Source organism: Echinops telfairi, unplaced genomic scaffold, assembly GCF_000313985.2.
Source record: "Echinops telfairi isolate 266 unplaced genomic scaffold, ASM31398v2 ScPeMD7_2;HRSCAF=8, whole genome shotgun sequence".
NCBI classification, from domain to species: Eukaryota; Metazoa; Chordata; class Mammalia; order Afrosoricida; family Tenrecidae; genus Echinops; species Echinops telfairi.
In genome coordinates, this window is record NW_022103898.1 from 63,824,784 (window position 1) to 63,849,886 (window position 25,103).

The 25,103-nt window shown below is 46.1% G+C and overlaps 1 protein-coding gene across 3 annotated transcripts in view; it reads right to left on the reverse strand.

Annotated features, from left to right (window-relative positions):
* Nucleotides 1-24,844, reverse strand: part of SLC35E3 (solute carrier family 35 member E3) — a 65,354-nt gene extending 40,510 nt beyond the window's left edge. Inside the window, exons 1-5 of one of the 3 annotated variants that reach the window (XM_004700464.3) lie at nt 24,239-24,844; nt 23,243-23,353; nt 17,194-17,352; nt 12,088-12,170; nt 6,986-10,065 (exon numbers count right to left, since the gene is read on the reverse strand). In XM_004700464.3, the coding sequence (XP_004700521.1) occupies nt 9,879-10,065; nt 12,088-12,170; nt 17,194-17,352; nt 23,243-23,353; nt 24,239-24,640 (942 nt within the window). In that variant the 5' untranslated portion in view covers nt 24,641-24,844 and the 3' untranslated portion in view covers nt 6,986-9,878. Of the gene's footprint in view, nt 1-6,985; nt 10,066-12,087; nt 12,171-17,193; nt 17,353-23,242; nt 23,354-24,238 lie in introns of those variants that run through there. The other 2 variants (XM_030885920.2, XM_045290228.1) reach the window with 2 other exon arrangements.
* Nucleotides 24,845-25,103: the final 259 nt, after the last annotated feature.

A 25,103-nucleotide genomic window follows, 5' to 3' on the forward strand; every position in this document is an offset into this window, starting at 1 on the left:
CAGTGTGGTGAAACAGGTCACAAAGGAACCTCAAATTATAGTGGCACAGTCCTTGGGTTGGGTGTCCCACAGGTAGTGTAGCTCGCAAGCTGAGGGAGAAAACTAGCCAAGGCAGCCACACACTGGTCTGATCATCAGAGAGCAAGAGACAGAAAGGCAAGGCTCGCCGAGCCACTTATCTTTTTTTTTTTTGAGCCATGTATCTCTTTGCCCTTCAATTGAACTGTGACTTTATTAATTCCACATGTGTTTAATGGCCAGGTGCACAATAAACCTACCTATCACATGAGGGTTAGCCAAAGGACATCTGGGAGGAAAATTTCCAATGCAGAGCTGGAGCAAACTTCTAGGCAGGCGTCTGCTGGAGTGTTAAAGGGACAGTGGGGAAGCCTGTGCGACTGGAGTAGAGGAGGGAGTAAAAGGTGAGAGGAGACAAAGTGAGAAGAGAAACAGGCCTGGAGGGGAAACAGGCTTCTCGAGGCCGAATATGGTTATTCTTGCTTTCTGATAGCCCACTCTGCTTGCTCAGTCACCCTTCCATCCATCTGCTGTGATGGCTTTGGAGGTCCAAAGTCCTGTCTTGAAACCACCTTTGTCCAACAAAGCCACAAAAACCACTGCCTCCTACTGCAGTGTACGCAGAAATAACCTGGTTCTATCACTGCCTGCCTGGTATGTAAGCACATGAATGAATTCTTTGTTGCCACCCATGGAACTGCTTTAGGAACTGCTTTAGGAACAACCTAAAGGTCTCCTCCTTTAGGCTGACACCTTAGGTAAATTTCAAGTTACAGCTCCATACAGAGGAGCCCTGGTGACAAAGTGGGTTACAAGTTGGGTTGGTAACAACCATAAAGTCAGCAGTTTGAAACCACCAGTTGCTTCCTCAGGGGAGAGATGAGCCTTTCTACTACCCTAAAGATTCAGAGTCTCAGAAACCCAGAGGGGCAGTTCTACTCCACCCTGTAGGGTCACTATGGGTTTGAAGTGACCCCAGGTAGTCAGTTTTTGGAGCCCCATCCTGAGACAAGGTCATATCCCACACCACTCTGAGGCTACTGTAGACAAGGTCATATCCCACACCACTCTGAGGCTACTGTAGACAAGGTCATATCCCACACCACTCTGAGGCTACTGTAGGCAGGGCTACCATGATAAGACCAGTCTTCTGTTGGGTTGGGAATGGACTTTGAGGACCAGGAGGGGAAAAAAAAGTTCTAATAAGCGAACAAAGTCATTGAGGAAATGGTACAAAGAGGTTGGATTCTGGATATACTTGTATGGAAGAATCAACTGTGTGTTTGTTTGTTTTTTAACTTTAGACTTGCTCTATGCTCTATGCAACCCAAATGGGAGAAAAAAAAGAGGAGGCTGTAGGTTTATCTCCACTCGATGGGCCTGCAGTGCTGGGAGCACTCAGCTCTGGTGGTAAGGGGAAGGGCCTTTGTGGAGTGAGCCCATAGAATACTACATTGGGGTTGTTATGGTTCCAAATAAGAATCCTTCCTTCTAAACTCAGCCTTCTAAATTCACAATCAGAATGTGGAATGTATGAAGTATGAATCTCGGCATATTGACGTGCTCAAAAAGGAAATGGAACGCATGAAGCTCAATATCCTAGGCATCAGTGGGCTGGCCTGGTCTTGTGTTAGCCATTGTGAATGCCAGTCATAGCAATTCAGTGGTTTACTATGCCAGAAACAACAAATCAAGAAGAATCACATGGCATTCGTCATCGAAAAGGACATTTCAAGATCCATCTTGAAGTACAATGTTGTCTGTGATAGGTTCATTTCTATCTGCAGACAAGGAAGTCTGCCAATACAATTATTATTCAAATTTGTGGACCAACCACTAAAGAGAGTGATGAGAAAATTGAAGAATTTTGCCATCTTCAGTCAGAAATTGTTCAAACGTGCAATCAAGATGCTTTAATAATTATGGGTGCTTGCAATGGAAATAAAGAGGAAGGAATTGTAGTTAGAAAAATATGACCTTGATGATAAGAATTTTGCAAGACCAACAACTTCTTCATGGCATCTTTCAACAACATAAATGACAACTGCACACCTGGACCTCACCAGATGGAATACAGGAAGCACATCGCCGACATCTGTGGGCAGAGAGGACGGAGCAGCTCCGGAGCAGCAGGGCAAACAGGGCGGGAGCAACCGTGCAACAGACCCCCAGGTGCTCATCACCTGCTCAGGTTGAAGCTGAAGAAAACGAAAGCAAGTCCACAAACACCAAACTACAACCTGGAGGACAGCCCACCTGCACGCCGAGCACGTTGCAGAATGTCCCTCCTCCCCTCCCTCAGTTTGGGAGTCTCTACGTAGGACGGCGGTCTGGAGCCAGGCTAGCCACTAATGTATTTTTGTTCATAGCAAGCTAAATTTATATGTTGCTTTCTGAGTTTTCAAGTCCAGTAGACAGAGCCGGTCATCCATTATTGTCCCTGTACCCCCACTTTGATTGCGAAATGTTCATTGGCCGGTTTTCAGCTGCGAATACGAGTTAAAGGAGATTCAAACAGGGGTTTACTTTTCACCAATGAGAAGTAGCGTGGAGGGTGCAACTGCTCTGTTGTTTCAGTAGCTCCGCAGGTTCTTTTCAGGCTCTCGGCCCTCTCTTTTAGTCTTCCAGGTGTCTAGCATAATTCGAGGCATCTTGGAGATATTGGAGGGAGCCAGATGACGGGAAGAGGCAGTCTTTATCATCCCCCCACTTACAACAGAAAAGCAAAAACCTCCATAAACCCTCAGCAGAGGGCCAGGTCACGTGTTGCGTGACCACCAGTATGAGATTGGTTTAAAGAGACGTTAGTGTTCTAGTGTCTAGAATTGCACCGGGTAAATCTGCTGCACAAGACCTCTCTAAAGCATTGAAAAGGAAGCAGGTTACTTTGATGCTAAGATGCACTTGACCTAAGCCATGGTATCTTCAGTGGTCTCAGCTGCACGTGAAAGTTGGACACTGAATCAGGAAGACTGGAGAAGTGATGCACATGAATGACGGCGCTGGTGACGAACACGGACAGTCCCACGGATGTCCAGAAGAACCAACACATCCTCTGTGGACGAAGTACAGCCAGCATGCTCCTTGGAAGCGAGGATGGCAAGACATACTTTGGACGCGTTGTCGGGAGAGACTAGTCCCTGGGAAAAGAACATCATGTTGATAAAGTAGAGGGGCAGTGAAAACAAAGACCCGCGACAAGATGGGTTGACCAAGTGGCTGCACCGATGGACTCAAGCACAGGAAAATCTGGGCGCTGGCGCAGGGCCGAGGGGTGTTCTGTTGTACTTGGGTCGCTGTGAGTTGGCACTGCCTTGATGACCCTAACCACCACAGTCTCTAGAGTTGAAGTGTACAGGATGGGTGTTTGTGTAGGAAACGCAACGGAATGTTTTCACAGCATTCTGCCCAACTCACCACCCGTTTTTCTGTTAAATTCTATAGATCATTCTGATTCAACAAATCACTCCATACTTCTCCAAGACCTTCTGCCCAAGAAGAGTCTTGCTTCTAAGCTGCAGACAGAGAAAGGCCTACAGTCTGTTTACTCCAGTAGCAAGTCTGTTTTGTTAATCTCAGTAAGCAAACCCACTGCTGTGGACTCAATTCTGACTAACCAACTGCCCTCCAGCCTATTGTGAGTCACAGGGAAGCTGCAGCCTTCCAGGAGTCTGCCTCAGTAGTTTCCACGGTGTTGAGGTTGCGAGACAGCGTCGATGTCTCCAAGACTGTACCTCTTTACCGAGTAGAAAGCCTCGTCTTTCTCCTGTGGGGTGATGGATGGTTTTGAGCTGCTGACAGTTTGCAGTCAGGATTCCTGGATCTCCTAAAACAGACTGATGGCGAGCCTCCCGCCTGCCATCTGGATGAAGGCCCATCTGGTGCTCTCCTGCACCAAACGCTTAGCTCTAATTTTAAGTTGAGAAAGGAGGAAAGTGACTTTTTTTTGGAGAGCATAGACAAACAGGAAAATGAAAATGAAGACATCTGTTTGACACAGACCATTTGATTTCAAAAGGAAAAAAGAATCCTTACGGGTACGTTCAACAATTCCATCTTTAAACATACGTAATGCTGGCAGGTTAAATCAGCACACATGCTTGTTTCTGTGGCACAGGCAGCATTTATATTTTTCGGTTTAGTAGAAGAATGTGCATTATTGGTTTGGCACATGCTGTTTCCCAAATTTAAAACAGCATAGGAAAAAATATCCCCCCAAATAGCCATAATTTCTTCAACTGATGTTAATCCACTTCTGCTGACTTCATAAATGTTAAGTAGTTTTGATAAATCCAATGAAATCATGCCTTTTAACATAACAAAGATGAAAACAAACCACACTTAATGTATTGCAAGTGATCCCTAAAAAACAGAAATCGCTAAAAAAATACACACGAACAAGACATTTCTTATAAGGGTAAAACAACATCTGAGTAATCTAATTAATCTCCTCTTACTATAAACAAATGAAAACTGCAACATTTTACCCTGAAGAACCAGCCTCTGGGGATTTGGGAGCTGGAAAGTCCCTTGGAAATCACCGGGAGGGGAGCCTTCATTTGCAGGTGAAGGACCTGAGGGCTCAGAGCCAAGCGACTGGCCCAAGGCTGAGACAATCGTGAATGGCTGAGTCTGGATTGGAAGGCACAAGCCTGGTGCCCGTCTAAACGCACCAAACCGTGCCACTTTGCGTGTGGGTGTTTATATCTTTAGGAGAAATGGGAACAAGAAATCCGTAACTGATCACCCTTGAGTGGGCTTGTAAAACTTAATTTTTTCAAAATATGCCAGCACTTGGCAAAAGTAACTGTAGATTTTATTAATAGCAACCCATGTATCAGCAATATGCTTTTTCCATGAGCAATTTAGTAATTTGTGCCCCATCCCCCCGAAACAAGAGTCTTTTTCAAGCAAGATGATTCCTCTTACAAAAGTATTCACATTTCTTCCAGGGGTACACAATATATTTGGAGAGATTAATTGTAATAAATTGCCATCACCATAGAATTCTTTGCCTCCAACAAGTCTCTGGTAACTGCAGAATTGTCTATACACCTGGATTCCCTCTCCATTCCTTTCAATACACACAGCTCCTTCACTCACTCTAGTCTGATTGTCACCTCCACCATGCACTGCAACAGCACTCGGTTCAACAATAAACCTGATGCCCTCTCAGCAACATTGTCATCCGTCAGCACCCTCCTGGCTTATCAGTAGCCTAGTTTACCTCTCCCTTTGTATAAGTTACTTCTCAGTATCCATAAACCAATGTCTTTGAAGGATATCCAGAATGCTTAGAGGCTTAGAAGCAGGGGTGAGACTCTACTATCTCATGGGCTTTGGACTGGTTATCAGGAAAGAATAGTCCCTTAAAGGGGACATCATGCTTGGTAGCGGGTCAGTGACATATAGAAAGATGTTCAGTGAAATGGATTGATGCAGTCGCTGTTAACTGAGCTCAAACAATTGTGAGGAAGGTGCGGGGCTGGGCAGTATTTTGTGCTGTGGGTCATAGCAGCACTATGATAACTAATTATGATAGCACAATGGTAACTAACAGCAATATCTAACCACCAAAGGAGCCCTAGTTGTGCAGTGGTTAAGTGCTCAGCCATTGATTTGAACCCAGCAGCTGCTCCATGAGAAACGGTGGCAATCTACTTCTGTCAAGATTTGACCTTGGAAACCTCATGGGGCAGTTCTACCCTTATCTACAGGGTTGTTATGAGTCAGAATTAGACAGACAGCAATGGGTTTGTGTAGTATTAAATAAAATTGTCGCTGGGGGGTGAGGTGCCAGCCCCCACCCGCTGCTTGAACTCACTGGTTCAGTAATACTACTTCTGGGTTCAGTAATGCACAATTGTACGGTTGAGATATATAAGCATTATATTAAAGTCATCGAGAGCATGAGAGATAATACAATAATACAGTCAGGCATGATACATAGCAACATTGCTCACCTTAGCCCAGCTTGGTGGTCCACGTGGAGAGAGGGGGAAGGGAAGGAGGGAAAGGGAACAAGGGAGAGGGGAGTGACCAGGGAGTGAGCAGCAAGGAGCTCAGAGTCAGAGAGTCAGAGAGAGAAGTTCTGCTGACTCACACCTATATACCTTTTGGGGACAATCCAGCCCACTAATTACAGGTAAAGACATACGTCACAGGAAGGGGCTGCACTATAGGTTACACAGCAATGAGAGGGTGGTCTAGGGGGTGGTCTCTGGGTCCCCATAGGAACATTATCAGTAGGGTGCAAACCCCACCTAGAGGAACCAAGCTAATGGTCCCAAAGGTTCAGAGAGAAGTAGGCCATTGTCCCCAGCAGCAGGGAGCAGGCCCAGCCCTGCTGTGGGATGAGACAGCAGTCTGGCAGCAAGTGTCTGACTTCTCCCCACAGGTTTGGATTATCTAACCACCATATGCTGGAATCCCTTCAGATTAGGAGGGAAGAGCCATTTTAAGTTTGGGAACAGGAATGCAAACCAGAACGTATCTAGCAAACCTAGTCTCCATTACTTTGAATAGAATTCATCTTTAGGCATTCTGCATGTTCGTTCCCTCGCTGCCATAGAGCCAATGCCAATGCACAGGACCCTATATGACAGAGTAGCACTGTCACTCCATAGCAGTCTCTACTCTTTACAGGAGTACAAAGCCCCTTCTTTCTTCTGCAGAGCTGCTGGTGGTTTTGAACTGCTGGCCTTGCAGTTAGCAGCCCAACTCGTAACCACTATGCCACCAGGGCTACTAAGTTGCTGCTGATTTTTTTAAATGACATAACTGGTTTAAAAATGCAAGAGAAGAAAGCTTGCACCAGCACACAGCACACGATTTCTCTGTTACTTTTAATAAGGAGGTGGGCATTTGGCATATGATTCTGCATATATGGGAGCTGGACAGACCAGTGCCAACATGGCACTCACAGGTGCTGCCCATATTGCTTGGGCTCTGATAGGAAAGACAAAAGTAAAAACATCATGTTCTTTTTATTTGTAAAGGGTACAAACAGAAGTTCAATCATTTACCATAAGATAAAAAATAACGTTGGTAACAAAAGGATTGTCCATCTTCTTCAAAAGCTCTCCAGTCTGGGTTGTCTACTGCTGGTCCCGATAATCAGATGCACTCATTCCTCCCAGGAATTCTTCCTCATGGGACCATCGTCTTCAGGACAAAAGATGCTCGTGGACTCTAAATCTAGCAGTGCATATTTACTCATCACCCAAGATCCCCACCGTCCAGCTCCAACCTTCTGACTGCATTCCTATTGACACCAGCCATTGGTTACAACCTTCCATATGGCCCTGAGTTTAATCGTCAGTTAGGATCCTGGCACAAACTCCGCTGTTCTCGGGGTCTAAAGGTCACATAACCCTCACTGTGCTGAAATATGTGGCTCCAGTTTTGGGGAAACAATGATGCTAATTTAAACACACATTTAGTTATTTCTTCGACAAACATAACATCCGAGGCTCAGCACAAATTGCATTTCAAAGCGCAGTGAAATATGTCTTTTAAACTCAGATGGACCAAAGGCTGTTTAGAGAAAAAAACAACAGAAAAAACACACACAACAGATTTTCAGAAACGTACATTTCGATGAAATAGATGTTCACTGTGGCTTTTCACGTCCACTGGGCCAGAAAGCAAGTCTAAGGGGACTATTTTATACCTGTGGCTCTTTGTCCTGTTTGAGCCTTTTCCTCAAAGTGCATCAGGAGCAGCTGTCTGACTCAATTCACTGTGAGGGACTACCAACTATTTTTAATGTTTAAAAGCCGAGCCGGTGGAAGGTCAGAATACATCATGCAGTTAAATAAGTGGCACTTTATTTCCTTCAATGGGAATCATGTAGTCCGGCCAGACTCTGATTCTCTTAAATTGTCCTTTAAAGACTCGTGGGACTGACTGGCCAGTAATGCGGTCGTTAACAAATGGTGCTTTCCTGCTTTGAGCACTCGCTCTGTAGTCATGCACTGGAATTGCACTGTAAGGAATGGCTTTCCTTTCTCATCACCTGATGTACTTATTAAAATGTCCCTATCAGTATAGACTAATGGATGTTAGTATTTATTGGCTTTTTGTTTTCTTGCTCCAAGTGCCAGATTTCATTATTAAAAGCTGCCTTAAGTAGTTTCCTGTAAAACAACAATAAAACTCATGGGACTAAGTTGCTTCTTGATGATTTCTCTTTAAAATTTCTCCTCATCTTTTCACCAAGTTCCTGCTTGGTGTCTGGGTCGCACATTTGCTCTGAATTGCGCATTGGAAAGGTGGAGCACAATCCACTCCAAAGCCAAATTCCAAAGAAAGGTCCATTTCAGCCGCAAAGGTGGGGAGGGGGGGAGGGATGGGGGCGGGGAGAAGGTGCTAAGACATTTCCAATAGGAACTACAGAAGGCCTTTGCCTGTTTAAATAAATGCCTGCTTTGAGTGTTCTGCATATGTTCAACATAAATCATAAAATACAAATTACCCATGTGAAATGCTGAGAGGGGCTGGGAAGCAGGTCTTAGGATCAGAAGAAACCTGTTCAGTTCCATCTACTGTCTTCTCTTTTAGCTACTTTCACATGAGACTATTTTGCTTTTGAAGTCCCCCCAGAGACTCCAGAGTTCCCAGAAAGCCCAACAAGAAAATGCCTGCGGTATGGCACAGAACTTGATTTGGCCTCTCTGCTTTCTGAAAACAGGTCTGGGGATTTGCCGGCAGTCCAGGGTCTCTTATGAAGCAGCCAGGCTACATTTAATCACAGGTAAATGAGTGTGCCTCCACAGGACCCATCTGGCAGCCAAGCTCAGAGAGCGAGGAGGCAAGATGAACTCCGCCATCCGGACCGGTTCATGCTAGTGGGCTGGGGCCCCAGTCAGGCACAGGCACTGGGCACCAATGATGCGGATCCTGAAAGGCCCTCTTTCAGGCTTCCGAGTGTGGCCAGAAGGTCTCTGCAGGCATGGCACGTCCTGAAGGGACCTCAGCCAGACCCTGCCAGATGATCCTTTCCTTTCTACCCTCCTGGTAAATGGGTGACCTCCAGCAGAGGTAGTCCCTGCTTGTCCTGCACGTCTCTCTAGGGCGGTGGAACCGCTGTGGGCAGTGAGAGCCAGCAGAGGCTGGTGCTGGCTGGAAGGAGAGTCCTAAGTTGTGGAGAGCCAGCTCTGGGGAGTGAAGGCCAGAAAGGGCCACCGAGTGGCTGCTATCAGGAAGCTGTGTTGCCTTCCTTGTTTGTCGATGAGCCTAGGCTGGCGACTACAGAAACTCGCTTCGGTTTTGTTTTTGGTTATGTGTTTTCTCTTATATTAGTGTTCTACTAGAAATTTTCACTTTTTTGATATGATTTTGTCTTTTGGGTTACTCTCTCCCCTTACTAAACTTTGCTTTCCACACCAATCAGGAAGTAAAACTAAGCCAATGAAAAGGATGTGGGGGATGTAAGATGTGATTTGAACACTGTGGGTAGAATCAAGAAACGAGAAGCCATCTACTAGTGCGAGGGGCCAGAGGTCTTTCCTCAAAAGAATCCGAATACCTGTCATACAGTAATACTAATTCTTTCGTCATCACTATAGACTGAATTTTCATGTACTCCACCTGATCTAACCAAACCCTCTTATATAATTCATACTTAATACCATTATCGTTGAACAGACATCCCATGTTTGCATGGGAACTTATTTTAAAAGGTCTTAAGAAAATTCACATTTATGAATAAAATTCCCTTTGCATTATTTCTTACAAACCATGATTCATGAAACTATAATTACGGAATTATAATTTTTCTTCTTTGAAAGTAATTTGCACATTGGACATTTTCTCCCTGATCTTCTTGAGGCAGCTTGCTTTTCTTCACAAATACCCAGTTATGGACGCTGTGCCAGTTTACTCTTACTTCCGTCCTGCTCACTGAGTTTAAAATAGGTATAGGCGAGAATGCCAAATAACGTACAAAGAATCCCGAGACCCTGGTTAACTGACAATGGATCCTTAAATAAGACGTAGCCTCCAAATAAAGTGATGCAGAACTTGAAGTGTCCAAACATGTTATACCTGAGCATTCCAGATAAGGACAGAAAGGAACCACAAGCAGATGCTCTATTCTACCCTCCCCACCGACCACTGCCCTTCTGGCCTCCTCCTCTCCGCCCCCCATGTCCCTCTACACCCACCCTCCCACACATGGCAAAAGCTCCCGGGGCTGGAGAGAGGGCACGAGGCATATTGCCAACAATGAAGCGTAGGGCAAGCCCCAATCACTCCAAACGCACTGCCACTGAGTCGACTACAACCCACAGAGCCCCGTTTGGTCAGCGTAGAGCTGCCCCCATGGGTTTCGGAGGCTGTACATCTTTCTGGGAGTAGAGAGTCTCAGCCCTCCCCAAGGGCAAGTCTGGTTTCTTCAAATAGGTTGGAGCAATGGACCGGTGACCGAGATCGCCTCTACTGTCCCAGTCTGGAAAGCGGGCTACAATAAAAGGTTGGGAGCTACACTGAGAACTCGGAGTACAAAAGATACAATGGGGCTTCAAAAGATATTTTCCCACAAACGTTCAGAAGCCCCCTTTTGTATGTAAATAATCCCCCCCTTCTCTCCTATCCCTTACCACCGTCTCAAATTTCTCGTTGGGTAAATGCTGCCTCACCAGGGCCTCCCACATGCAGGCAGCAACTCAGTTCCTTCAGATATTCCTGCCTAAGTCACCTTTGCAGGGACACCGTCACCACATTCCCAACATTGTCTCCTTCCAGCTCCAACTCGTTTTCCTTAGCGCTGATCACTGTGTAACATTTTTTATACTGTACCCCTTCCCCCAATGTGGAGTCTTTCTTACCAGGATTCTCATCTGTGCTTTTGATTCTCACTGTATCTACAGGGTCTGACATATACATAGCAGATGGTCAATAAATACACATTAAAGCAAGGAATGGCTTATAAGCCCACTGTTGTAGAGTTGATTCAAACTCACGGTGCCCCGACAGAGGGTTTCCGCGAGTGTAAATCACTGTGGGGGAGGACAGCTTCATCTTTCTCTAGTGGAGCAGCTGGGGGGGCTGGAACCACTGAGCTGGTGGCCTACTGAACAAACATCCGCTGAATGAATGAATGAATACATGATTGGGTTCTTCATTAGGGCATGCCTTGTGCTGTGCAAGTTCTGCATGTAGAAGGCCTGGACTTAAATAAGGAAGCTGCCCTTCTCAACTGCGTGACCTTCAGTGAGTTTAATTTGTGCCTTCTTTCCTCTCTAAACAGAAGGATAGACTTCACTACACAGAGAGGTTGAGAAATAAATTATCTAAAATGTACAATGTGCTTCAAACATTATCAGGCACAGATTAACATTGAGTGTTGGTTTAAAAAGAAAAATGACTACCAATTGTTGCTGCGTCTTTAATATCTGCTTATGCACTGACATCTGAATATTTATTCGCTTAAAAATAACAGGCACAATCCATCTCCAAATAAGTACACAATCCTACTCCAAAGTCAGATTGCCAATGGTTTGAAAAATATGTTGTGCAATTTGGACTCCAAGCCTCCACCCTCCTACCCCCATTATTCATTCATTCAAACAATCTCTTGACCCTACCTACTATGTCAAAAGCTCTGGTCGCTTAGTGGTGAGGCACTGGGCTGTTAACCACAAGTTCAGCAGTTAGAAACCACCAGCCGCACCAAGGGAAAAAGACGAGGCTCTGTATCCCCGTGTAGCCAGTCTCTCCCGCGGAGGCAGTTCTGCCCTGTCCTTTGAGTTCGCTATGAATCACAACCAACCCAGTGGCAGGGTTTGGTTTTTGACTTTCCATCTGCAAGGAATGTTGCTCCGTGTTAATTTTCATAAAAAACAGACATGGTTTATTATCGAAGAACATTGAAAACAAAAAACATTGGTGGTGTAAAGCCTAATCCATTTGCTCAGTTCACATTTCTATAACTGTTCATCAACGTGACATTAACGTGGAGAGGCAAAGGGCTATGTGAAGGGACAGAAGACACTAAACTACCCCCTCTCTTCAGTTCGGGTCAGACTACCCACTGGTAAGCAATGATGGACATTTTGGAAAGGATACGTGACTGGGGAAGTGTTTCCGATGATCCAGTAAATCGACAAGTTCACCATGAAAGCTATGACTCCAGACAGCAGCACCATGACCTACAAGTAAACCGGGAGAACCATTCATGCAAAACCATTACTTACCCAGGGCCACCGTCGAGTAAAAACACATTTCACGAGGCATTGTAAGACTCAAGGTTTCAACAATTAAGAACGAGGGGTGGGGGTGGGAGGGATTTGGGAGGGAGCCAAAAATGAGGGTGAAAGAGCACAATGAGCAGTATCAGGGATGTAATTCTGTCCACAAGGGTCAAGGGAGAACTCTGCAGTAATACCCCACCTTGGAATGAAAATTTCATTTCCATCATTTACCATAAAAACAGTACACACACACTTAAGAAGATCGGAAAATACAGGCAAGCAAAAACATGTCTGAGACTTATACTCCAGACGACCAAGCACTGGTAACACCTTGATCCATAGTCATCTAGACTGTTTTCCAATGAATTGCTCCTATCTGTGTTTTATTTAAATAAAATCAGTAAGTCCACTGACTGTCTGAAAACGGAGCCAGACTTTGTGAGAAACACAGTCTGTACAAGGTAAGCGCCCAACCGCTCTGAGAGAAGCATCGTGAGAGGACCGCACGAGCTTCCATAGCACTCACCCCACCAAGAACTGTTCTAAGTTCTCCCCTTCGTTACCTCTCCCACACACCCCTGAGATAATTAAATGCTGCCATTTCCTTTGGAGAGATGAGAAAACAGCACAGAGAGGTAAGGTCACTTGCCCAAGATCACACAGCTAACGAGTGATAGTTAAACCCAAGAAAACCTGGTTCTGGAGTCTGTGCTCTGAGCTCACGTTGTGATTCTACAGCTTAGGCAATAAAAGAAAGTGAAAACAGAATGCGACGCTATTACAGCCAAACGATGGAACGGATTTATGCAAATCCCTAGATAGAAGATGGTGTTAGGGGCTAGGAGAAAGAGGAAAATCCCTGAATTTCAAAAGACTGAATCGATTTTTAAAAAGAGGGTAACTTGTGGGCCACAGCGTGGGTGAACCCAAGCACAAAGCATGTTCATGGGGCAGTGGTCACCCCACTGGCTGAGGGCAAGGGGAGGGGCTGCACCTCTGTACACACACAGTCACACAAGGTGCTGTTCAAATCTACTCCGCAGTTTAGAAAGCTTTAACAGTATTTCCTCTCAAGAGAATCTAGATAAAATACTGAATGTGATTTGAATTATTAAGATATGTAGGCTCCATAGATGGGTCTATAAAACCAAACCAAACCAAACGCATGGCCACTGAGTGCAATTCTGACTCATGGCACCCTTACAGAGCAGGGCAGCACTGCCCGGGGGTCCCGAGGCTGCTCCCTGTTATGGGAGTAGGAAAGTTGCCCATACAGAGCAGGGCAGTACTGCCCGGGGGCCCCCGAGGCTGCTCCCCTTTATGGGAGTAGGAGCTGCCTCCACAGAGCAGGGCAGCACTGCCTGGGGGTCCCCGAGGCTGCTCCCCTCTATGGGAGGAGGAAAGCATCTCTCTGCCATGGAACAGCTGGTTTTTACCCACAGGGAATAGACTCAGCACTTTCCTTTTCCCGCCACCTTGGGGCCTGTGGAGGCCTGCTGGGAAAAGCTCTTCTGAACCGGCAAACATACCTGCAAGGCACGGCTGCAGACCCTCGTAGCTGGTTACGTGGGGTCTCTGCAACCAGAGGGTGCAGGCACAGCTCATCTTAAAACTGAAGGCATTTACGCCCCAGACGGAACCGAGCTCTCTTTAGGCAAGAGGTGTGCTTACGTGGACAAAGCAAAGGTCAACACCTGACTCCTGGCGGCAAACCTAACAAAACCAGAGTCACCTGAGGAAAGGTAGCTCTTGCCCAGGGAGACACTGGGCAGATTCCGAAGCCACCTCCCTGCGAGGGCCACGCAACACAGAACCTGGGCGGTGCTGTACCCCTCAAGGGTTTAAACTTGTTGAAAAGCAAATACAACTGTGACTTTGTTATTTAAAATTAAAAAAAAGAACAGTGCTCCTTCGACTAATCAACAACAGGAGAACAAAGAAGCAGAGATGAGGCGCGTGGGAAGGAAGCAGGAGGAGTGTTGACACATGGAGGGGGCTACCCACCCCGCATCTCAGAATCTGTGCATGAATCAAGTGGAAATGTAATCTGCTCTATCAACGTTCACCTGAAGCAAAATATGAGAACATTAACTAGGTAATCAGAGACAGGCTAACAAACAAACAAAACCCTCTTACTCGAAGATTCTCTCTGTCCCCAGTGAGTTTCATCTTAGAACAGTGTTACATGCGGGGACAGAACAGGGTGGGTTAGGGTCCTATTGAGGTAAATGCAGTAATGCCTCATTTGTCTTACAACAGTGAGGCCCATTAACTATTTAACTAAGAGATACTTGCTCTTTGAACATCCATCTCTATAATTACACCTAAAATAGGTCATTCGTAATTGTCGAGGGTTCACAGAATATTACAAAACTGGAGCCCTGGTGGTGTAATGGATTATGTGCTGGGCTGCTAACTCCACGTCAACAGTGGAGAGCCCCCCCTTCACTGTGGGAGAAGGATGGAGCTGTCACTTCTTGTCAAGTTACCTCTGGGAAACCCACGGGGCAGTTCCGCCCTGCCCTATAGGGCCGCCCTTAGTTGGACTGGCTTGATGGCAGTGAGTGTGGGGTTTGGCTTTGGATGTCTCGATGAGAGAGCCCTGGTGGCATGGTGAGTTCAGCATGGGCTGCAAGGTTGGCATTTCCAACCCACCAGCTGCTCGGAGGGAGGAATCCGAGGCTGTCTGTCCCTGTAGAGACGCGGCATCTCAGCAAGCCTGTTCAGCAGCTCTGTTCTGTCCTAGAGGGTGCCTGTGAGTTGGAAGATTATAGCCAAGAACACCCCAGGGGGCAGTTCAACTCTGTCACGTGGGCTCGCTATGAGCTAGAGGGGACTCGACCGCATCCCAGCACAGTCACACAAGCTGCAATGGTTTGAAGACCCGGGTGCCAAGACAGAGGGCTGTAAAATAAAAGGAATGTTATCTGAGCAATGGTCCGATGATTCCTTAGGAAATGAAAGTGTGTGTCAAAGCCTATCAAGGAGCCCTGGTGGTGCCGCGGTTAAGTGCTCAGCTGCTAACCAACTGGTCAGAAATGTGACCCCTCGGTTGTTCGGCAGGAGAAAGAAGTGGCAAGTCTGCTTCCATAAAGATCCGCCGCCTTGGAAGCACTGGAAGGCAGTTCTACTCTGCTCTGCAGGGCGTTTGAAACAACTACCAGTCTGTAGACAAAGACGGACTTTGGAGCCAGAATACTGGTTCCAAATGCCACGCTGTATTCGTACTGAGAGCTTGGGCTGGTTGGGTAACTGTCTCCCAGTTTCCTCCTCCTCAGGAATGGTGTGTGCCGCTGTGTCTGTTCCTGCGCAGAGCAACTCTACAAGAGGGGCTGCAGCTGCCTCAGAGCGTTTGCCCGGCTACCAGGTGCATGGGAGCAGATCACCTTTGCTCCTGCAACGCTGCTAGTAGACTCAAACCAGACCTTTCAGCCGAGAACCAAGCGCTCAACCACGGTCAGGCCAGGACATCTTTATCCAATACTGTCTACCTGATAGGGGTGTTATCAGGATTAAATAAATTGACACCTACAAAGTATTTAGAATAGTACCTGAAAAGGGTGCTGTTTAATAAGTTAACCCTATCAACAAAATGGCATTCCTGTTGCCTAAGTTCAAAAGGGTAAAGTTATGGGAAACGGATATTCCTGCCATCTTTTCTGCTGTAAAATGTTCCCAAAGCACTTGCACCTTTGATCTGGAAATGAATTTTCCTAGGAAAAAGAACAAAAAGCATTTACCCACAGGGGTACATGTATAAGAATGTCTACTGAAATGCAAACAGTGGTCAAGAATTGATACTAAAAAAAAGGAAGAAAAATTGACACTAAACTGGAAAGAAAAGGACTACTCCATTCCACAGAATAGTCCTTTCCATAGAAAATAAAGATTTGGAAAGATTTTAATGAAGTACTGTCAAATGAGGACAGCAAAGTTCAGAAAAGATATATAATATGAACCCACTTTTGCAAAGTAAATGAAATTTTATTATGTGTGTTCATCATATGAGTATGAATGACATGCAGAAAAACATGGAAGCAAAAAACAAACAAACAAACAAATAAAAAAAAAACACATGGAAGCACAAGTTCTCGAATGCTAACCTGCCTTCAGAGACCACGGACACCGTCATGGGAGGTGGAGGTGTCTATGGGTAGGAGGGCCGGCAGAGGACGAATCCAAGGTTAAAGGAGTATGCTGATATGATTCCATGCATAGAAAACGACGCCCACACACATACATGAGTGTGCATGACACGCACGTGTGCATGTGAACAGGAGATCTACGACAGGAGTGTCTCCAGAGGGGAAAAGGTGGTGAGACTCCAGGCGGAGGCCCTGACTGTGTTTATGTTTCTCCGTGGGCTCCTATGTGTTCGGAATCTAGACAACGGACACCTGGTGGTTGTGTTAAAGCAATAGCAGGAAAGCTTTATTTCACCGTGAAGAGAGAAGGCAAGAGGGAAAACAAAATCTCCAAATTAGTCAAGGGATAGCTTAGTGTGGTTACGACAATAACAAGACAACCAAGAACATGCATGAAACTAAACTCACTGGTTCCGACTCAAAGCGACTCCACAGGACAGGGTCCAACTGTCCCTGTGAGTTTGCCGGACTGCCACTCTTTAGAGGAGTAGAAAGCCCCATCTCTCTCCCTCAGAGAAGCTGGTGGTTTTGAACTGCTGACCTTATAAATGGCAGCCCAACACATAACTACTATGCTGCCAGGGCAGATTTGAAGTCTAGTCTTGGTTTTGCCACTGACTAGCTGTTTGACTCTGGGAAAATTTCCAAATCACGCTGTGACTTAATTTTCTTCATTAAAAAAAAAAAAATCCCTATCTTGCCTTCCTTCCAACATAACTAAGAAGATTTAATGTGAATAAATATGAGATGGAGTTCTGCAAAGGAAATATTGCCCTAGGAACAGCACAATGATGCCATTTCTAAGACACACATGAAAAGAAAACCTGTGAACTTACCAAAGCAGAAATTGACCAGGGGCCAAATATTCCTCCTTGTCCAAACACTGGCTCAAAGAAGGGCACAGCCACCAACAGCATGGCGGACGACATCGGCGCCTGGTAGTACAGCAGCTGCATTGAGTTCACTTGCAATTCATGCTGCTTGGCTCCTACCCACTGAAAGGTGGGAGACAAAAGCAGTTAGGAGGAGTGGCAGCTTAGGGGATAATAAAGAATAGAGGGGCACTCCCAGATTCCGTTTCTTACTTCAAATGCACCCCCTCCCCAGAAGACGACCGAGATCCACAGAAACCTCAGTGATCCCAGGTGGCAGCTACTGTGAGTGGCTAGAAGGGAAGAAAGCACTTTTGGTTCACTTTACAAAGACCCAGTGAATGGAGAGGGCATTTTCCTCTCTGAGGATGGCTTTCTGTGGGCAGTGCCCCTCCCTCAGTAAATTAGGTAATCACCAAGCCTAAAATAGTGATCTCATTCAGGACAAACATCATGTCCAAACCTCAAATCCCATCAGACCTCAAAATGCCTCACAAACATGCCTGAAAAGGGGGCTTTCACGAAAGGCTGGCCGGGACTGTCTGCCAACAATCTGGCAACTGCAGCAAGGCTTATGAATAACATCGCCGAGAAGCTACTTTTCCTGTAGGTCTGAGTATCCTCTTGCAGAGATCCTAAGTCTATAGAAATTAACCAAGACAAAAATAGCAATGCAGGAAACCTGAAACATACTCCTGCCAGCCTTGAGAGTCTCCCCGTGCATGGATAAGAAGGCCAGAGAACTTATTCTTCAGCTGCAGCGAAAGCAGAGGCCCCGGCTGTGTGTGCCTGTCCTTCCCTTCCTTCAACAACCTCCCGGGCAGCTGCACAGGCCTCCCCACAGAACTGCCTGCAACAGCGATCCACACTGCACCGCACCCTTTACAAACACTGCTCTCCCAAAGGCCACTGTCACCTCCAACGACCAGACCCTTCGTCCTGCCGGTCCTCTCTGCGGCACCTACCAGTTTCTCCTGGAAGAACCTGACTTCTGGTTTGCACGACACCCTGGCCTCCTACCTCGGGCCCCTCTTCATCTCGTACTGAAGGTAAGGGAGCTGCCTGGCCCCGGCGTCTTTTCTTCTGACGGGTCTCTTTCACTAGCCACTGACAGAGAGAGCACAGCAGGACAAAAAACTAACCAAACTCTCTGCCGTCAAATCACTGCTGGCTCAGAGTGACCTGTCACTCGTTACAGGAGTAGAAAGCCCCATCCTTCAGCCGAGGAGCAGCTGGGTTGGAACTGCTTCCCTTGCAGTTAGCAGCCCCCCAAATCATCACTTCCAGCTAACACCACACGCTTCACCAAGCGAAGCAGTTCTAGCCATCACATGAAACCCAAACTACACTTGCTGCCCTGCAGTCGATGCCGACCCACAGCGACATTACAGAGCGGGGTCGCTCTGCCTCCGTGGGTTTCTGAGACTCTCTTAAAGGAAAACCCCTGTGTTTCTCCAGCGATGTCACCACATTCGGGGTGAGTTACTTCAACCTTTGACCAGTATGGCCTGCGAATGATACTTTACATCTCCATGTGGCTCTTGGCAGAAAAAAGGCTCCGATCCCTGATCTAAAGTTCTCATTTCCTTCCCTGAAGGTCCTAACTCTTCATCTTTAACAATGTACTGCCTATCTCTCCTCACTCTGCAGGAAATTGTTTAAAATAAACGGGTGCTCCTACAAACAGGTTCCTCTAGGGTCCCTCCACTTCATGATACAATCTCCCCCAGGGGTCAGGCTTCTGGCTTCCCTCACTCTCACATTAAACCAACTCTTAGGGATTCTTCTTAACTCTTCCACTGTCTGTCCCTCTTGTCTTTTCTGGTCCATCCTTCAGGGCTTCCAGCAACTTTTCTACAACACAAGGAATGATCACATCACTCCCTTACCTCAATTCCTTGGCTGGCGTCTTCAGTGAAGCGCTCAGTCCCTCTGGGTGGCATTCCAGATTGTTCACTACCTGATCTCACCCCACCGTTTTCTCCCCACGGTGCACCCATGCTCTAGTCTCACCAAGCAAATAAACACGTTTCTCCAAAAATGCCTTGTATTTTCCCACAGCATTGCAAGCCAAGACCTCCGTTGTGTTTCTCCGCCAAGCAAAGTCCTGTGCATCCTTCACCTTTCCCCTGAAGTCTCACCTGCCCATTTCCTCCCAGGTGTTCCTCAGAGCTTCCTTCCTTCCCTAAGGTATGCATACTACGGGTGATTTGCTGTCTACGTGCCTTTCTTTAATGCCGGACTGCAGCGGCTTTTATCTTTATGTCCTCAGAGCTAAGCATGAGCCTTTGTCCAAGAAATCTCTGAGGATAAATTAATCAAAAAGTCAAAACCTCAAAGTTGATTTTAATGCCCTCAGTAGCATAAAAACAAACACCTTAGAAATTACTTCAGAGAACAATGGGAAAATCCAATTTTCTTTAAAAGAAAAAGAAATCTCAGGGAATATGCCAATTCTACGGTAGTACTTTACTATTTACTGTTAATAGAGATAGTGTCCATGAACTGGTCTATACTCATTGGCCAACCTTATTCAAATACCTACCCTGAGGAAACAGAATCCTTAATTCTAACCTACAGCAATTTGAGACTTGTTTGAACAGAAAATATCATATCAATATTTATATATTAAGAATTAAGGTTGCAGATGGACATTAGGCCTCGACTCAAGTACTCCCTCAACACAAGAACACTTTGATCTAACAATCTGGCATTCTGTGATGCTTACCTTCCCAACAGGATCGCTGAAGACAAAATGGGTGCATAATCAAATGTGGTGAAGAAAGCTGATGGTGCTTGGCTATCAAAAGATATAACGTCTGGGATCTTAAAGGCTTGAAGATAAACAAGAGGTCATCTAGCTCAGAAGCAACAAAGCCAACATGGAAGAAGCACACCAGCCTTTGTGATCACGAGGTGTCAATGGGATCAGGTATATAAGACCCAGAACAAAATCATACCCAATGTGAATGGGGTGCAGGGGTGGGGCGGCATGGAGTGGAGACCCAATGCCCATCTGTAGACAAATGGACATCCCTTCACAGAGGGGTCACAGGGAAGAGATGAGCCAGTCAGGGTGCAAAATAGCACCGATGAAACACACATCTTTCCTCTATTTCTTTGGTGCTTCCTTCCCCCTCAATTCTACCTTACAAATTGTATCAGACCAGAGCATGCACACTGCTACAGATAAGAGCTCACAACACAGGGAATCCAGGATAGATAAGCCCCTCAGGGTCAACAATGAGTAGAGATACCAGGAGGATTTGGGGAGGGTGGGGGGGAGAAAAGGGGAATCAATCACAAGGATCAATCTAGAACCCCCTCCCAGGGGGACGAATAACAGAAAAGTGGGTGTGGGGCGACAGAGGACGATGTAAGATATGAAAATAATAATCTATAACTTATCAAGGGTTTGTAAGGGAGGGCAGGTGGGGAAGGGAGGGGGAAGAAACGGGGAGCTGATATCAGGGGCTCAAGTGGGAAGAGAATGCTTTGAAAATGATGATGGCGGCATATGTGCAAATGTGCTTGACACACTGGATGAATGTATGGATTATGATAAAAGCTGTAAGAGCCCACAATAAAAGTTCGGGGGGAAAAGTATCATATTGATGTGGATAGTATGTACTAAGATTTAAGATTATGTATACAGGAAAATGGTGGGATTTTCCGCTCCTGTAAGGAGTTACAGTCTTAGTAATGATCAGTTCTACCTGCCCTACAAGGTCATATGATTCAGAATCGACTAGATGGCCGTGAGCTAGTTTATAAGAAGTGTAAGAACTTCTACTCTTCAACAAAGTAAATTTCTTACTATATTTAAGAAAGATTTAACCCTAGTAAACAACAAGAAATGCATTTGGCCCTTAATAAATAAAAAGCAAATGTCATTAATATTTACAGTAGCTACTAACCAAATTTAAACCCACTGAAATGTACTTGTCATGGATTGACTTGTCTTCCCTCCCAAATAAGTGCTGTCAATCTCTAACCCCCGGTCCATGTCGAGGAGCCCAGGCAGACCAGCGGTTAAGCACTCGGCAGGCTGCTTTCCACAGGGGCAGCGACTTGAACTCACCACTCACTCTGCAGGAGAAAGATGTGGCAGTGTATTTCCGTGAAGATTTACAAAAACCAACCAACTTATTGCTATGGAACTGACTGCCTCAGAGCAGCCCTATGGGACAGGGTAGAACGGCCCCACAGGCTTTCCAAGGTTGCACACAGCTACACCTTTGGAGCAGCTGGGGGTCTGAACCGGACATCCAGTATTGGTGATTGCTGAGTGCTAAACCACTGTGCCACCCAGGTCCCCTGAGTAAAGAGTAGAGCTTTGGAAATCCTCTGGACGGTCTCGTCTGTCCCACAGGGTTGCTGTACGTTGGAATGAACTTGAGTTTTGGGGGGGGGTAAGACATGTAATTATAGTGACATTTCAGAATAGGGTGTTTTTGGTTATGTTAAAGAGGCAGTGTAAGTGCAGAGCAGGTTTTTAAGTGAAACTCTTTAAAAATTTAAAAGAGCAGATTAAGGAAGCAAAGATTAAAAAAGCAGAGAGTGGACGACACATGCCATACCGCATGGAGATCACCAAGGAACGGAGCAACAGAAGCTGAGAAGACAATGACCTTCCTGAAATCCCAGAGAAAGACAGCTTTTCTCCAGAGCCAAACTCACTGTCAAATCAAGTCGATTCCGACTCACAGCCACCTTACAGGGTCGAGCTGACCTTGTGAGTTTCTGAAACTTAACTCTACAGGAGTAGAAAGTCCTGTCTTTCCTGTCGGAGCTGCTGGTGGTTTCGAACTGCTGACCTTGGAGTTAGCAGGACAACGCACAACCACTAGGTCACCAGGGGTCCTACCCGAAAGCCAGCACCCTGGATTTGGACTTCTAGCCTCCTAGACTGTGAAAAAATAATTCTGTTTTATTAAAGCCACCTGCCTGCGGCATTTCTGTTGTATCAGCATTCGGTAATCAAGACAATTTTTTGCTCAAATACAAAACTGAGCAACTTCTGGCCTGTGCTTGGAGTAAAAGGCAGAATTGATCATAGAGCCAAGTGTCACACAGAGTAGGAGCTCCTGACATCCTAACTGGATCTCTTATTTTATTTGAACTGGTTCTACGCCACGAAGAACATACGTTCAACCAGTCATTTTTGAGATGATGCTTCTGAGAGGATCGATACCAAAAAGTTTAAGGTGCCAGTCTTATTGAACCTTAACACCATAACAAGAACCCAACCAGAGGAGTTGGTTGAGATCAGTTATAACATGGATTTTGGCTTGATTCCCCATGTAGGCACAGCCCAGTTTCCAGCCCAAAGGTTTCAGTATGGAGAGAAAACGGTTTCACTATACCTCATACCAAGTTACCTTTTCCTTTTTAATATAAGAAACCAAATTTGCACTTATTGATTATAATAAGGAAAGTGAACACATTACATTTTAAATGAATGCCTACTACAGATAAGGCACAGGCGCTATGCTTGAACAGGAAATGAAATATTAATTGCTATCAAGTACTCTACTCATATAGGAAAATTATTAGAAGCCAATATACAAGTCATATAGCAGCAACATTTTTTTTTCTCAAGGTAAAGATCTATAGACCTGAAATTGTTCTTCCTGATTCACATGCTTGAAAGTAGACTCTTTCACAATCAATTAGGAATAAATGATTACTATATTTGGCAAATGCAGTCCTTAAAGTAAAAAGGCCACTACTCTTTGTAAAGATTTCCCAGAAAATAATACAGCTTCACCCCAAACCCAGAATGTTAAGCCTGGGTACTATTCACTTACAAACAGGCACGTATTTGATGAGCATCATACACCCAAGTTTCGCTGTCTGCTTTCTTCTCTTCACCTTGAGTCAGACAATTTATGCAATTATGCTTTCTTCCCAACAGTCTATTGTCTCTATACTGTATTTTCTAAACCTTGGGAAACAGCGTCAACATATATGAAATCTGCTAAAAAGCAAATAAGAAAAAAAAATTACCAACCACTTGATAAAGGGATGTAACTAAAACACCAAGAGCAGCAAACACCATTCCAAGGAAATTAAACTTCACATCGTAATAAGAATTTAGGACAACACCTAAAGTTATAGGAATCTGTAAAGAAAAAGAGGTAAATATCGTTCAGATTAAATTCACACGAGATAAACAGTACTCCGTCCACAGTGCGTTCTAAGGCTTTTATAAAGACATCATTGGAAAACCATGTGTCTTCTATACACGTTTTCCTGTTTCTGTTTTGGAATAAGCGATGGCTAATCCTATTTTTTCAAAGTGTAAAGTAGTAACATTATATATATGTATGTATGTATATATATATATATGTTCATATTTAATTCTACTTTAAATCTGGGCTACAATAAAGGAGGCATTGCACTTTGCAATCAATGCCTATCCATGTGTGCACATGTAAATAAGCAGATCTTAAAACTGATTTAAACAGCATTTAAGCATGTAACTAGGCATATAAAAACATGAGGAAATGAGTTAAGCACTAGAGGTTTTAGCCCACCTTTTATTTAAAGATTTAGAACCCCCCGCAATATTGTCACCAGACATCTATCCTGTGATTGACTTTTGTGTGCTAACCTTGGAAGTCTCTCTCACACGTGGTTTGGCTCCCCAGAAGAGGGAAGCTGTTTTCAGTTTGGGGTTTCGTGAGCTTTGATACATTGTATTGCGTCACTCAATACTGTTTTCTTTTCCCACCGATTACACACTGCCTCTACAGATTCCCATCCACCAGCAGCTATTAAACCCCACCCACATTAACACAGCCTTCTGCGCTAAGGGCCAATAGAACCTCAGTGTGCTGTGCTGCCCACCTCCCTCAAATAAGCCCAAGTTCACGTGCTCACAGAACGACTTCTTCCAGGGTGTCTTGGCTCAGGGAAGGAGCACGGGCGAAGGTTAACCACATGCATTCCAATTTCCCGGGGATAGGCTGTTGCAGGCGTGCCTCGCGGAGCGGAGGCAACTCACCAGCGTGAGCTGTATCCTGGTGGAGAAGGTTTTCTGGTAGCAGAACGTCTGGATGGCGATGATCACCGGCGTGGTCATTGCCTTGGCCAGCTGATAGGTGCCGATGGTGTTGTTCTGCAGAGAGAGGTTGGTGAAGACCACGAAGCCACAGAAGCTGAGCGCCAGGAGGAGGAGCTTGGTGGGCGGCAGACTTTTAGGCGCAAAGATGTCCAGCTTCTGGCAGATGAACAAGCCCAGCCAGGTGACCACGAAATGCACCAGAGTCAGGCTCATATTGGGGAAGCCGTGGTGCACGTAGATCCATTTGTTGAGGAACACGATGCAGATGGACACCAGCAGGTTGAGCAGGAGCCCCGCGGCTATACGGCCGTGGCCCCTCACGCCGTCCACCAGCGAGGCCATGGTCGCGGCCAGCGGCCGAAGGGCGACCCCTGAGAAGCCGGGGTGCTTAGCCTCCGAGGGGGCGCCCGATCTCTCTCCGGCTGCCCTTCTCTTCCTCCTTCGCCGCTGCCTGCGCACAGCCGCCCGCCTCACCTCTCCGCCTGAGAGAGGCAAGCACCCATCGGGTCTCCAGCCAGCAGGCGTTTCAGCAGCACAGACCCGCTCCGCCGCCGCCACGAGCCCGCCAACACGAAGCCGCTAGTTCCACTCGCCCCGCCCCTCCCCGTCACGTGACTCGGGGCGGCAGCGCTTCCGCCCCGCAGCGGTCCAAGTACCGCCTCGCCCGTGCGCAGGCGCACTGGGGTCCGGGCAAGGGCGATGGGGAGGAAGAGGGCAGTACTGGGAACCACTTGTCTAACACTAACGCCGCCGGTGACTGGCTGTTCTTGGGCCAACCTCTTGGGTTTGTACAGCCTTTGTGACG